Source organism: Rhopilema esculentum, chromosome 4 (assembly GCF_057945365.1).
Source record: "Rhopilema esculentum isolate cy_ngs chromosome 4, ASM5794536v1, whole genome shotgun sequence".
Lineage (NCBI taxonomy): Eukaryota > Metazoa > Cnidaria > Scyphozoa > Rhizostomeae > Rhizostomatidae > Rhopilema > Rhopilema esculentum.
The window spans coordinates 9,543,881-9,557,941 of NC_142818.1; the positions used below are offsets into that span (position 1 = coordinate 9,543,881).

General features: G+C 35.6%; 1 protein-coding gene across 1 annotated transcript; it reads left to right on the forward strand.

The window, feature by feature from the left end:
• The first annotated feature begins 4,575 nt into the window (after positions 1-4,575).
• On the forward strand, positions 4,576-14,038 carry LOC135690784 (ubiquinone biosynthesis protein COQ9-B, mitochondrial). The gene is made up of 10 exons (XM_065208442.2): positions 4,576-4,697; positions 5,585-5,870; positions 7,158-7,202; positions 8,412-8,729; positions 9,679-9,763; positions 10,346-10,450; positions 11,090-11,141; positions 11,597-11,700; positions 12,014-12,067; positions 13,577-14,038. Exons 1-10 carry the CDS (start codon positions 4,625-4,627, stop codon positions 13,613-13,615), a joined length of 1,161 nt encoding a protein of 386 aa, XP_065064514.1. The 5' UTR covers positions 4,576-4,624; the 3' UTR covers positions 13,616-14,038.
• The last annotated feature ends 23 nt before the right edge of the window (positions 14,039-14,061 follow it).

A 14,061-nucleotide genomic window follows, 5' to 3' on the forward strand; every position in this document is an offset into this window, starting at 1 on the left:
TCAACTTCACAGTTTGACTATTGAAGTTACCCTCCAGCAAATGCCTTCCTTCATAAAATTTCTTAATCTAAATTCCTAATTTCACGCAATTTTAAACTAATTGCTGATAATTTTGAGAGAGACCATCTATTTCAAACCGTATGTGATTATAAAAAAAAACAAAGCGCTCTTTCATGTTTCGATTTTTTGTGCGAGAATGCCCCACCACTACATCTCTTCTATAAGTATGAAACATGCTTCAGTACATTGTTAAATCAGGGACGCTGGAACACCTTTTGGAAATGGGTTAAAGGCTCTAAACAAGTTGGCACATCTAATCTAACTCTTACGGTAGATTGACATCTTTGATGCCACAATCACCAAATCATACTTCAGCAAACAAGTGAGAGGGGATGGGTGACAGCCCCCCGGCTCAGGCGTGCCTTTAAATTTGTCCAATATTCATTATAATTCCACGAGTGGGCCAATGTCCCTTCTTAAAAAATACGACGAGATGACACTTTTAATCAAGTTCTTTAAGCTTTGTCTCTATGCAAAACTTTTCTCACCGTGCTACCACCTTGAAAGCAAAATACATTGATATATGATACAACGTTCTTGGTTATATCCTTCAACGATAGAAAGACATGTAGCAGGGGTACAGTTAGGATTTTGAATAATGATAGAAATGTCATATAAGCTGTAAGTTTCAGTAAACTTTAATCCTTAACCAGCAACATAAGAATAGAACTTGACTGTATTATATTAAGGGTTGCTAAAATTCTTGAAAAATCCAGACTTATTACACAAAAATTATTCACGAGATGAAGCAAATTCTGATCTTTTGCATGATTTATTAAACAAGTTTCTATTAAGGGCCATTCAGTTGTCATATCGTGAGAAAATTGCTGGAGGGGTTGAGTTCGAGATGCTGCTCAAGTAACATTTAATAAATCGGCAGGGAATGTTAGCAACAGTATTGTTAAGTTATTATAAAACTTTTATTATATTTATGTGTCTCTATTGGCATTAAAATCGTACCCAGGAAAGACCCATTGTTCTTGACTGCATTACCTTATCACGAGTTCATTGCTACAACGAATCTAAGAAAATGAAAATAAAGGAACTGCAATGTAAAATGAAAAGTTTTTCTCATTTCTTGTACCCATTTGCAGATTTCATGGAAAGCCAGGTTTCTTTAACCGAGTGAAGCCCATGGGTTTCACGATTTTGCAGAAGTTCCGTGGAATTCGTACTGACATCATCTAGAACCAGCTATAAAGATATAGATGACTTCAATTTATTTGTCTCAGGCTGCTGTGAAATGATGGAGAAGCCCCTTTTTAAAAACTCAAAATACTTTTACCGAACCCCTAACAACCCCGATTAATCTGTCCCTTGGAAATTATCATACGTTTGCCCCACCTTCCCCATTTTCTTCAGACTTGCTAGATAAGTAGGGATGATTATAATTTCAAAGTCGGCTAGTTCGTTGTGCAGCTTATTTTTAGGGCCACGTAAGGAAACTTTATAAGGAATAGCTGCATGGAATTTTATCCATCAAGGTTTTTCAGAAAACCTAGAACACTGTCAAGGCCTTAGGGGGGATATATTGTAGTGGAATTAGATATAAAAACAGTCTAACCCGGATAAAAATAATATAAAGCTGTAATTTGGCATAGATTCTCTATACTAAGTTGGAAATGACCAGAAAATAGTAGTCTTAAACTGGGCCCACTCAGCCTGGGCTGACTCTAGTGAAATTTTTTTACTGCAGCAGCAAATTCCGGTCAAATCTAAAGAAATATCTAAATATTCAAAACAAAGTAACTCGCGACCGAATGGTCCAAATAACATGATTTTTTCATTACAAACTAATTTAAAGATGAAGATTTAAATTCTAACAGTTTTTCAACTTTTTTCATTGACATCCTCCATCTTAGTAATTTTTGTTACTAAGACGTAAAAAACGATGCCAAATTCAGTGAAAATTCAAATGGGCTGCACAAAACTACAGCTTGATGCTGGGCCAGTAATATTCCCGTTATGCCCTTCTTTACCAGAAAAATAGATAACTTCAAAATTACGTATAATCCCAAAAAATTGCAAACTTTTTAATTGAAAAGTGCTTACGTGAAAAAGAGGGTGTTTTGAGAGTACCTAGGACCCAAAACCCGGAAAATAGTTATGAAAAACGGAAAGCCCGGACTTGGAAATTGGAAAATCCTGAAACAAATATATACTTCAACATGGTTCACCTTTTCCCGTGTTCAGCATTAAAAGACCTTCGTACCCGCAGTTATTACCACCAAGAATATTTGTCTGCAATGCACAGGGTAGATCCTTGCCTTTTTTCTCCAAATGAAGATGTCGTCAGTGTTTGCGGAGGAACAGAATTTTAGGGAAATTTGTCGTAGATTGCGAAAATATGGCATTTTCTCAACGTAACGAGGGAATTCTACACACTTGTCGGACACAGATTTTCTCAAAACAATACCTACACGGATTGCAGAAATTCTAAAATGTTTAGCGGGATTCTTAACCTGCTCCTTGTTGGATAGGATTTCATCATCTCATTTTTTGATCTTGTTAATATATAAGTTGTTCATAAATAAACTTATATACATTCAGAGGTGGCGCCAGAAATCTTCCGACAGAAGTGTTGGTGCTTCCAACAGGGGGGCTAAAGTGACTATAATATGCAGTTTTCGTACGTTATTTTGTCAAATTTCCTCCGACAATAACCTAAAATTTTGTTCCGATAGAGGGCTAGATGCTTCCGATGGAGGGACTGTAGCGCCCTAGCCCTCCCCTGGCGCCACCACTGTATACATTCTATTGCCCCCTATCTGCTATTTTTGACCAGAAAGTACTTATTTCCACATTGTAAGGGCGTGCATGTATGTTGAATAAAAGTTGTTCAGCATGAAACTGTCTTTCAGAATATGTACATATAATGTGGTTTTAGCGACATCAAAATTTGAACCCCTGCTGATCAGTGCGCCATATGGGATTTGCCCAAATAAGGAATTCCCAAGGTCTAATTGATGGGGCTTTTTTCTGGTTATTTCTGGTATCGTATGGAACCTATGTGCCAAATGACAGCTATTTATTATTTTTGTCCGTGTAAAATCGTATTTCCACCACACTAATAGTTTGATGCAGTATGCAGTAACAACAGAACAATATCTTTAATCAGCCATTGCAGCAAGATCCTTTTAAAAGTTATAGCCGGTCGTATGAAAGGTAAACTAGATGAAGAAATTGCAGATGAACAATGTGGATTTCGTGCAAACAAAGGCACACGAGATCAAATTCTAAACTTGAAGCTGATAATGGAAAAACACAGAGAGCGGTGCCATAACCTGTATATGTGCTTCATAGACTACAGGAAGGCATTTGACACAGTCGACCACGAAACACTGTGGAAAGCACTGTTTGAGATGGGCTTCCAACGCACATCATCCATCTCATAAAAGATCTTTATGACAACCAGAAAGCAGTTGTAAGAACCACTTATGGCATGACAGATTTCTTCAAAATCGGTCAAGGAGTCCGCCAAGGTTGTATACTGTCGCCGCATCTTTTTAATGTCTACTCTGAGAAAATTATGCGAGAAGCTCTAGACGGATTCAAGGGATCCATAAAAGTGGGAGGAAGAACCGTCAGTAACCTTAGGTACGCTGATGACATTGTCCTTATTGCTGGATCCATGCAAGAGCTGGAAGACCTCGTCACAAGAGTCAAAGTAGCAAGCGAGCAGGCAGGACTGGTGCTAAACACGCAGAAGACGAAAGTCATGAAGATGGCTGGTGATCCAGACAACATGGAAATGCGAGATCTTGCTGTTAACGGCGAAGTCATTGAAACAGTGGATAATTTTATTTATCTCGGTGCAAACTTTACTAACGATTGCAATGACAGCAAAGAAATCAGAAGAAGGTTGGCCATAGCAAGAAGTGCAGTAGTAAGCCTCGGCAACATTTGGAAAGACCGCTCGATCACACTCCAATCAAAAATCCGAATCCTCCATACGCTAGTATTCCCTGTAGCAACTTATGGATGTGAATGTTGGGTCCTCAAGAAATGTGACAGGAACAGACTGACGTCCTTCGAGATATGGTGTTACAGAAGAATTATGCGTATAAGTTGGAGAGAAAGGAAAACGAACGAATGGGTCCTGGAAAGGATCGGCCAAGCAACCCTCATAAACAGCATCAACAAACGGAAGTTATCTTTTATTGGCCATCATAAACAGCAAGTTCATCATCAACATCATAAACAAGTTCATCATAAACAGCATCAACAAACGGAAGTTATCTTTTATTGGCCATGTTGCGAGAAGTAAAGGCTTGGGAAATGACATTCTTTCGGGAATGGTGGACGGAAAGAGGAAACGAGGAAGACCACGAAGGAAACTGGAGAACGACGTGGAAGATTTACTGGGAATGACCATGGCCGAGCTGCTTCGGAAGGCGCAAGACAGGGACACTTGGCGGACAACCATTGCGTGTGCCACGGCGGGTCAGCCCTGACCCTTTCGTTACTGATGATGATGATGAATAGTTTGATATTCGACTCCTTCGACCCCTGACCTATTATCAAAACGAGACTGCAAAATTTTTACGTAAACTCGGAGAGGAAAATGGCTGCCTTAAACACGGGGCTAAGAACGACCATTGGAAGGAGTTATGGGCTGCTAAGAAGGGGTTTGTTTGGTACGTGCATTAACTGCACTTAAATTTAACTTTTTAAATTTTCGTTGGCTTTCTTAATATCAATAAGAAGATGATATTCAGCTCCCATTCTACGAATATTTTCGTGCAATGTAATAACCGGGATACAGAGAGTTGCATAATTTTTTGTACTTATATGCCATATTTATACAAGATAGCCTTTGATGTAAAGGTGTTACTGAAATCATTTAGATTAGTTTTTTAAAATTAATGGTTGTATGTAAACAGATAAAACTTACAAGAAGCAGAAATAAAGCTAAAACATGACATATCTGAAATAAAGATAGCAACAACTAGGCGCTAAATTTAAAGAAAACCAGGGTCGGCAAAACCTTGTATTTTTAACATAAATGAAGTTTGCAATTTGTATGCACATAGTAATTTTAATTACAAGCCAATTATTACAATTTTTGTAAACCCTAAAAAATTTTATAACATATTATTTTAACAGCCTATTTTTTTCATTTATGTCAATGCAGATATTTATCTGTATCTGCAGCAATGAAAGAAAGTTAGTCCAAGTCTTGACCAGATACATTCTTCAATTTTATCTAACAACAAAAATGAAAACTTGGTCTTACTGAAACAAAAGCGTTTAGGCATAAATGATATTGGGTAGATCACAAACACATAACCAATGCTGCCAGTCAAATCAAACCATTGAACACACACGTAGTAGTAGTGCATACATATGTAACATTACCTTTGTGTGGCAGCACAGTTAAAGTCTGTCACACATGCGTTTCATTGCAAGTTGACCAAGATATTACAGGTAGGGACTTTGTGCTTGACATGGCAATATACTTAGAATGATAATTTCACTTATTATCAATTACTCTTATGTACAGTAAATATTACCATTCCTTTAGGCAGTGCAATAGTGTCAAAAAAGAAGAAAGATCCAATTGATTCTCATGTACTGGGCGATGACAACAAGGATTTCGGAGACATTGTAAGGGATGATGAGGTTAAGGCAGCAGAGGGTGAGGAAGTGCCGGAAATTACTTCATCTGCAAGTGCAAACAAGTCAGATGATCAGGACTTAGGTGATATTGTGAGAGATGACACAGTTAAAACAATCCAAATTGATGGAGACATATCTAGTACCAACTCAACAGAAAAAATAAACTTTGCAAAAGAAGCAACCAAAGACATGTAAGCTATCCATAGCTATTGTTTCCAAAAATATCATTCTTTTTTATTTAATTTATGTCATTCTTTTTATTCACATTATGTTAAATTATTTAGAACTGGACAGGAGCACATCAGAGAAAAAATAAGTTTGTCTTACAGACCATCTCAAAATTAAGGAGCTCAACCAAATGCTTTCACTTTATCCAGTAATGGTAGTTATTTGAAGTAAGGTCTCAAAATTCTCTGGTCATATCAAAGGTCTCAAATTTAGTACAAAAAAGCCTAAAAGGTATAGTAAAAACACATAGAAATTGGTGCATGCATTGCAACTATTGGCTTATTATTCCATACAATGGTCTATAATTTATCTTCTCACTATCATTCATCCACATAACTTCCATCCTTGGAGGAGACTGGCCTATGTTAGGGCGATATCTATCTATCTATCTATCTATCTATCTATCTATCTATCTATCTATCTATCTATCTATCTATCTATCTATCTATCTATCTATCTATCTATCTATCTATCTATCTATCTATCTATCTATCTATCTATCTATCTATCTATCTATCTATCTATCTATCTATCTATCTATCTATCTATCTATCTATCTATCTATCTATCTATCTATCTATCTATCTATCTATCTATCTATCTATCTATCTATCTATCTATCTATCTATCTATCTATCTATCTATCTATCTATCTATCTATCTATCTATCTATCTATCTATCTATCTATCTATCTATCTATCTATCTATCTATCTATCTATCTATCTATCTATCTATCTATCTATCTATCTATCTATCTATCTATCTATCTATCTATCTATCTATCTATCTATCTATCTATCTATCTATCTATCTATCTATCTATCTATCTATCTATCTATCTATCTATCTATCTATCTATCTATCTATCTATCTATCTATCTATCTATCTATCTATCTATCTATCTATCTATCTATCTATCTATCTATCTATCTATCTATCTTACTTACTGTACATTAACCTATAAATAGGTATTATGTACAATGGTTAGTATACAGTAGTTAGTATATCTATCTGAATGATTAAGATAAATTTTACTGGACTAGGCCAACATAAACAGATGAAATGAAATCCAAAGCATGTAAAGCTACATTGACAATAGCAGAGATGCTAGTAGCAAGCATATCTACACAGAAGAGATCTTCTTTATTTGTTGTTGTTATGCTAACAAATGTTCTTGGAAGTTTGATATCTATTTTTTAAAATATTGTTTAAATGCATTGTTGACAGTTCATTTTAAAATTTTTTAGGCACAGCTCTACCTCTTTCTCAATAGATGACATGTTACTTAGAAGGTAATGGATTCTGAAATTTTAATTTTTTTATAATGAAAAGGAACTTGTCAATGCTGAAGTCAAAGACTGATTAAAAATAAAATGAAGATTCAGTTACCTGTTTGTGTGATGTTGTCAAATAATAAACATAAAAATTCTCTAGGAATCCTTTCAATATGTAGCATTGAAAAGATTTTGTACCTTGTATAATTTTGTATTAATTTTACAATTTACCATTAATTTTTAATTATGTTATTAGTTTGGCTTTTATTAGCTGTTTTTAAATTTTCTATATTTTACCTCTGGCTATTTTAATATATTGCCAACATGTAAATGAAGTGATAGTAAAGTACTGTGTCATAGCTAGTTTTTCAATATCAAACTAAAAATGCTCAATATGTTTAAAACTAAGAATCGTCTAAACCCTGAATTCATCCTAGAAGTGTTTCCCTTTCAGAATAACCAGTATTGTTTCAGAATTAATAATGAATTCTTTCAACCGAAAGTAAAAACGGTTTCATATGGAATGGAAACTTTACGTATCAGAGGGCTGAAGCTATGGCAGACATTATCGCTTATATATAAAAAATTCTACTTCCCTAAACGAATTCAAAACAAAAATCAGAAATTGGAATTCCTCTGATTGCCAATGTCCTCTGTGCCAACCCTACATCCCATCATTGAGATTTCTTTAGTTCAGTTTTATACTTAGTAATGATTTGTTACTGTTAATTTTTACTTACATTGTTAGTTTGCCTTTTATTAGCTATTTGTAAATTTTGTATATTTAACCTCTTGCTATTTTAGTATATTGCCAACATATAAATAAAGTTATTATAGTAAATAATAATGATAAATAACACAGATACTATCTGAAAATGTTCTTTATTAACGTCCCACTATATCATTTGTGGTACTCTAAGTGTACGCTAAGAAGGGATCTAGTTTAACAGTGTACTTCTTACAGGAAGCGGGACACAGCTTTCTGCTTTTTTACTGACATATCAACAATCATTACGGAATTCCCAATTTTCATGTTTCTAAAAAATAGGCTTCATTTTTATCCAGTTATAGTTAAGGTTTTGTTGTTTTTGACTAATATTCCAGGAGATTTTCTCTCACCGCAAGATTAGAGGAGCAAGTTTTACAAACTTTGGGAATCCATAAGAGTCCAAGGTTTTTCACTTTTTTCAACTTCAAATTTCTGAAAGTGTTCCTCGTTATTTTCAGTGCTACAGACAGTACAAATGAAAATGAGGATGCAGAGGACAGTGACGAAGAATACTACTATTATGACTCCGAAGATGACATGAAAAGACAAATCTTGAACTCTGCATTAGAATTTGTTCCTGAATATGGATGGTCAGATTTTGCAATACAGAAGGGTGCAGAGGCAGAGGGTTTATCTTCATCGATCGAAGGCCTTTTTACAAAAGGACCAGGCGATCTTGTTTTACATTTCATTGATGAATGCAATGGTAGATTAGCAGAACAATTGTCGGAAAAATCCAAGTTAAACGAAGAGGCTCCTGGTGCTGCAGCAATACCGTAAGTGAAATATCTACATATCCATTTTTGTTTTTCATCGCCTCTTTGCTATATCCGAGGCAGCATAGATACATCGTTTAAGATTCAGACAGAAGGCATGGTTGTAACTCAAGAACTTCAAAGATTTGTAGCCTGGACTATTTGTACAAGGGCTCGTTAACCATCATGAAATATTTAATTTGCGAAAAACTTTAAATGTTCAGGAAAAGCATTGCGATGAATGGTACAGGCCCCTTTTTCTTATTAAAGGACAAGTGACACGCTTTTGGCGCCAAATTTTTTTCTTCTTTTAACTTAAAGTAAAATGCTGTATGAGAGTGCTGTTAAAATATTTTTCCTTTCTGATTTCATTTTCCTACTTAAAAACCCTTTTCAAATTATGGCGGGAAATGAGTCACGTGACACCGTGACGTAGATTGTGATAATTTGCTATTGCTGCTACTGCTATACAGTGCAATATCAACGTTTACAACACGTTTCTAAACGAATTCAGTTCGTCTGGACCTGTCGCGTCGTGTTTCGCAAACTCTCTATTAATGACAGGAAAATTCCGAGTCATCACAATGTACGTCATAGGGTCACGTGATAAAAAGCAAAATCGCGCCCCCTGCGCCCCCTGATTAGAATTTTTTGTTCTAAACCAGGAAAAACTTACTTCTAAATGATGATCTATAAGTTAATGAAAAGAAAAGATAGGGTGAAAAGTGTGTCACTTGTCCTTTAAATATTTTGCTAGTAAATATTTTCCTAGTCGATGAAACACCAATAACTTATTGTAGAAAAATACAAGACTTCTATTTCTAAGGCAGATTTTCTCTTAGTAAAACTTTCTGGAAAATGATCCGTTAAAAAACAAACATTAGCCTTTATGTCAGATTAATTTTATCATGTTCTATGTAATATGTTTTCTTCTTCATGATTTCTTTCATATTGTGCTCTTTGCAATTAGAAAACGTTCGACGACTGATTTTCTGCAAGAGGCTCTGATGGTTCGACTTCTCATGCTGCGACCGTACATTCATACATGGCCTGAGGTAATTCCACTATTTCCATACTTATTTTTCTAAGACTGTTATTTTTTGTTGGTATTTTATTCCCTTAATGTATTATATTCACTAATTAAGATTTGTACTCTATTCTCTAAATTTTTCAAACTGAAACAACATAATGGCACATGAATTTCAAAATGTTTCCTTATGTTTATATGTACTTGAACAGCGATAACCATAAATTTGTAACAATTAACTAGCAATGATTCATTACCACACCCCCCCCTCCCTAGAACCTTATCCAGGAGTAGTTCATCTTTACATTTAAGCTTTTGGTGTACAGAACAGGACTGTTCTAAGGCTCTACCCCGCGTTGCACGCTTCATGCGATCATCAGGCAACATATGATCAGGTTTACCTAAAGATCGCATTAAGCGTTAATCTCGGAGTAGCGACTTAGAACAGCCCTTTTCTATAAACCAAAAGCGGGTACAGCTCTGCCTATACGGCATCGAGCACTGACCAGACCGGGAAACATCAATCTTTATATATATGTCAGTATTGGATGAATATGTATTGAATCTAATACCAATCTGCGAATTCTGCATTAGACATTTTTTGGTACAGGCGATTCGGTTGTTAATGCGGCCCGAAAATGCACAATCCGCGACCGAAAGTCTAGCGCATATGGTAGACGAGGTTTGGTACCATGCCGGAGACACATCAACAGATGTAAGGAAACATGCATTAGCTTCACTTTTAATCTGTATATCCATTCACATATCGTAATGCAGCCCATGTGTATTCCTCCTTTGCATCTGCGGTACTGCTTGCTATCAGCAATATGAAGCATGAAGTTTGTAGTAAAGTTTGGTATTGGTATGCACTTTATACGATATGTAAAGTTTTCTTAAGGCATTTTACGTCTTAACCCGAGCGTCGCTAATTGCTAATTGTCCGTTCCCAGAAATACCGCTTGTACATACTCTAATGATTCTTAGAATGAAAAACATTGTAAATAGGCACAAAAATAATGCCATCAATTGTTTGAATCATCAGCACCATATTATATGGTGACTGGTTTTGGGCTAAAATGGGCAAAATCCTTTTATATTCGGTGACACCTCTTTCAGAATTAGACTTGAAGAGGTATCCCCCTCATCCCCTCCAGAATAATTTTTTATTGAGTAACTTCCCTGGTTCTCCTTATTCAATTGTTTAAGTTACTTTCATTTCTAACCATCAAATGTTTCTTGTTACTTTCACTTCAGCCAAAATACCCATATTTTTTATTTTAATAAGTACGTCAACTAACGTTTTCAGATCAGGGCCTTATCTGTGTATTTTTGCAAGTTTTTTCCTTCACTCTAGTTTAACTGGTATACAAAAAGGGGTGCTCTAGCTGCAATCTATGGAGCGTCAGGTGACTCAAATTATTAAATTCTTGCATGCGTTTTATTGTCCTGGATGTTATCCGTTTTCAGTTCTGTTTTATAGCGGCAGTTGGGACGCAAATCATGTTAGTATCAAAGTGGAAGATCTCGCAGAAGACTACACTTTCTAAACTGTACGAACTTTACCTTGTTCGTGAAAAACCTTGCTCGTTATTTACTAAAGCGTATGAAATGTCCCCCTGTTGCTTAAGTGAAGCGCGAATTATTTTTACAGGGTGATATATCCTTGAAAAAGTAGCGAGTTTTTTTGCTTTGGAAACATCCTAAATTGTCTACTATAGCTCGTTGTCGCTGTGTAATGAGGAACACTGATTCGGTAGTTTTAAATCTCTTGATTCAATTGATTGGTTCTGATACATCTTATTTGTTTGAAACGTTTCTGATTTCTGCAATTGCCTACAACTGTGTGCTTGTTTTCCTGCAGAGCTGTACATGACGCAAGATCGATCTGTGAATTTTGAAGATACAAGAGAGTTCGTGAAGAACAGGCTAGAAAACGCTAATCAGTTGAAACAAGCAACACTGGCGGTAAGTTGTGCAAATATTGTCTCGTCATATGCTGAAATTTTTTTTAGAGCATCAATCAGTGTGTCGTCTTTAACTGCTATTCTAAACTATGCTTGATGTAACATACATGAATAAATGTGTCATATGATGTATTGTTTGGTGTATGTTGAGGTGTCTTTCGTTGAAAACGATGATTAAAATTTGAATGCACATGATTCTATTTTGGGTATTCTTGAGTCGAGAGAGCTGATTTTCTGTTAGGCTCGTTGTCTTCAAAGGTTTGATTTCGTACCGTTGCATTTCTCAAAGCACGATTTCTGTCTTTTCTTTTAAGATGGAAGATGCTGTCAATGCTGCTTGCAGTGGAATGTCAGTAGTTTTATCAACAGTGAGTGTTTGTTTACTGCTGTTGTGAATCATATTGTTTCAGCATCTGCTCCTGTATTTAAGGTTTATGATGCAGCCCGGCCCACTGAGAAAATGGGGCAAGGGAGCAAGGGGGAATCGCTAGGGGTACGGCGCCACCAAGAGGCTTGTATGATGGTAACAGCAAACGTTCTACGTCATTCTAAATAGAGAAGAATTATGTGGGTATAGTGAGGAAAATATTAATGTATTAAGACAGGCTAAGTCTGTCCCACAGTCTGTCCCCACCGTTTTGCTTTGTTTTCAAACAAAATTGAGGAGCTCTTAGTGATAATGTCGTAACATCAAAAGATGCTCAGTCGACACAGCTTTTAGTTAGAGCTAGGAGTCAATGTATATCTACATTCTGTGATAAAAAAGTTGAAAAAGTTCAGTTTGATGCACACTCTACATCCCCAGATAGTGAAGAGAGAAAAGAACTAGAATCTGATGGAGATACCCCCATACCGGGATAAGCAAAGGGGTATAAAGCAACTTCAAAAATCTGATCTACATTGCTGTAAACATCGAGACAGATGTATAAAACGAGAGGCCCAATAATACAAAAAGTTCAACTGACTTAAAACTAGATAATTTTTGTTACGACGTTTATTCTTGAAAAATACGTTTTTCACTAGCTTCGATATCAAAATAAGCCTTTAGTACCGTAAAATCTGAAAACAGCACAGCGGACACATCTCACACTAAAGTACATTTCGTCCGACACTCCTCAAAGTATCAACGCATCTTGATGTAAATTTTCTCTCTACCTATGGATATTAACGTTAATTGTCTAAGGAGTGTCGGATGAAAAATACATTAGTATGATATGTTTCCGCTCTTTCGTGCTTTTTTAGACTCTTTCGCTAAGATCAGGTCGTCTATGCCCATTTTAAAATAGTCCAAAACATTTGCCTGAATTAACTTCATTATACATTTGCTTTTTTTAAAAAAAAGCTTATTAGAAGCAGTTTGCTCAATTTTTCAACAGTTAAGAGGCAGCCAAGCCTAAATTTAAAAACAGCAAGGCAACTCAACTCTCTTCACTGAAAACAGTTTTACATTGAGCGCTACTATATACTAAACTGGTCATGCAGATTGCGTTATCAGTAGAAAATTACGTTTGAATCTAGCGACGTACTTTATAGGAGGTACCTTATAAAACATTTATTACCTTGAAATTAAGCGCATTATAACACACAAGGCAAGTTATCAGATGTTTCGATTTGTTTTGCTGAAAACTATCCTAAGTTTAAGTTAAGTATGAAATGTTTTTTCTTCTGTAAAGTTGAGCAGTTTGAGTAATTTTGCTCCAGCTGCAAAAATGGTATCTGTGATCATTCTGTTGCCTATGTCATATGAAAATAATTTTGATATTGAATTAAAACGTGCTTTAAACTTTGTCAGTTGTTGTCACCATGTGTCAGCTGCATCGACGCCCCTTTATTCTTCAACTGATTCTTCGACTGATTTTTTCTCTCTTGATCAACAGGCACAAAACATACTCGGTTACAACTGCCGCAGAAGATAACAAGATCAAAAAGGTTGTTTGGAAATGAAATGCAGTTTGAAGTGAAAGATGAAGCCTAGTCGCTCGAAAGATCTGCTTCGTCTGAAAAACTTTTTGAAATTACTGACGTGGAGCGAAAAGGATTTTGTTTGTTGAAAATAACGCTTTTGCTGAAAGATAAACTTGAATGGCAATATCGTATGTAGCTTTTGTTAATTAGAATCAGTGACAAAAAAGTTTAGAATGCAAATTTCTTGGTGGAAGGTATGTTTTCTCTCATCTTTTAAAAACTAACCATCAATCAATATTTTTACACATAATATAGTAAGCTTAGATTTGCTATACAGCTTGTTTACTCATTTCACTTCAAATTCAACGCATTATGTATATTTTCACATAAAAAGATGAATGTTTCATACAGAACCTAAACATTGACCTCGCTTAACGTATAAGAGATTAATTTCCGT

Coding starts and splice junctions, on each gene's coding strand:
- LOC135690784 (XM_065208442.2), top strand. CDS start 4,625: ATGGCTGCCTTAAACACGGGGCTAAGAACGACCATTGGAAGGAGTTAT. Junction 5,871..7,157: donor AAAGAAGCAACCAAAGACAT/GTAAGCTATCCA, acceptor AAAATTTTTTAG/GCACAGCTCTACCTCTTTCT. Junction 7,203..8,411: donor GATGACATGTTACTTAGAAG/GTAATGGATTCT, acceptor CGTTATTTTCAG/TGCTACAGACAGTACAAATG.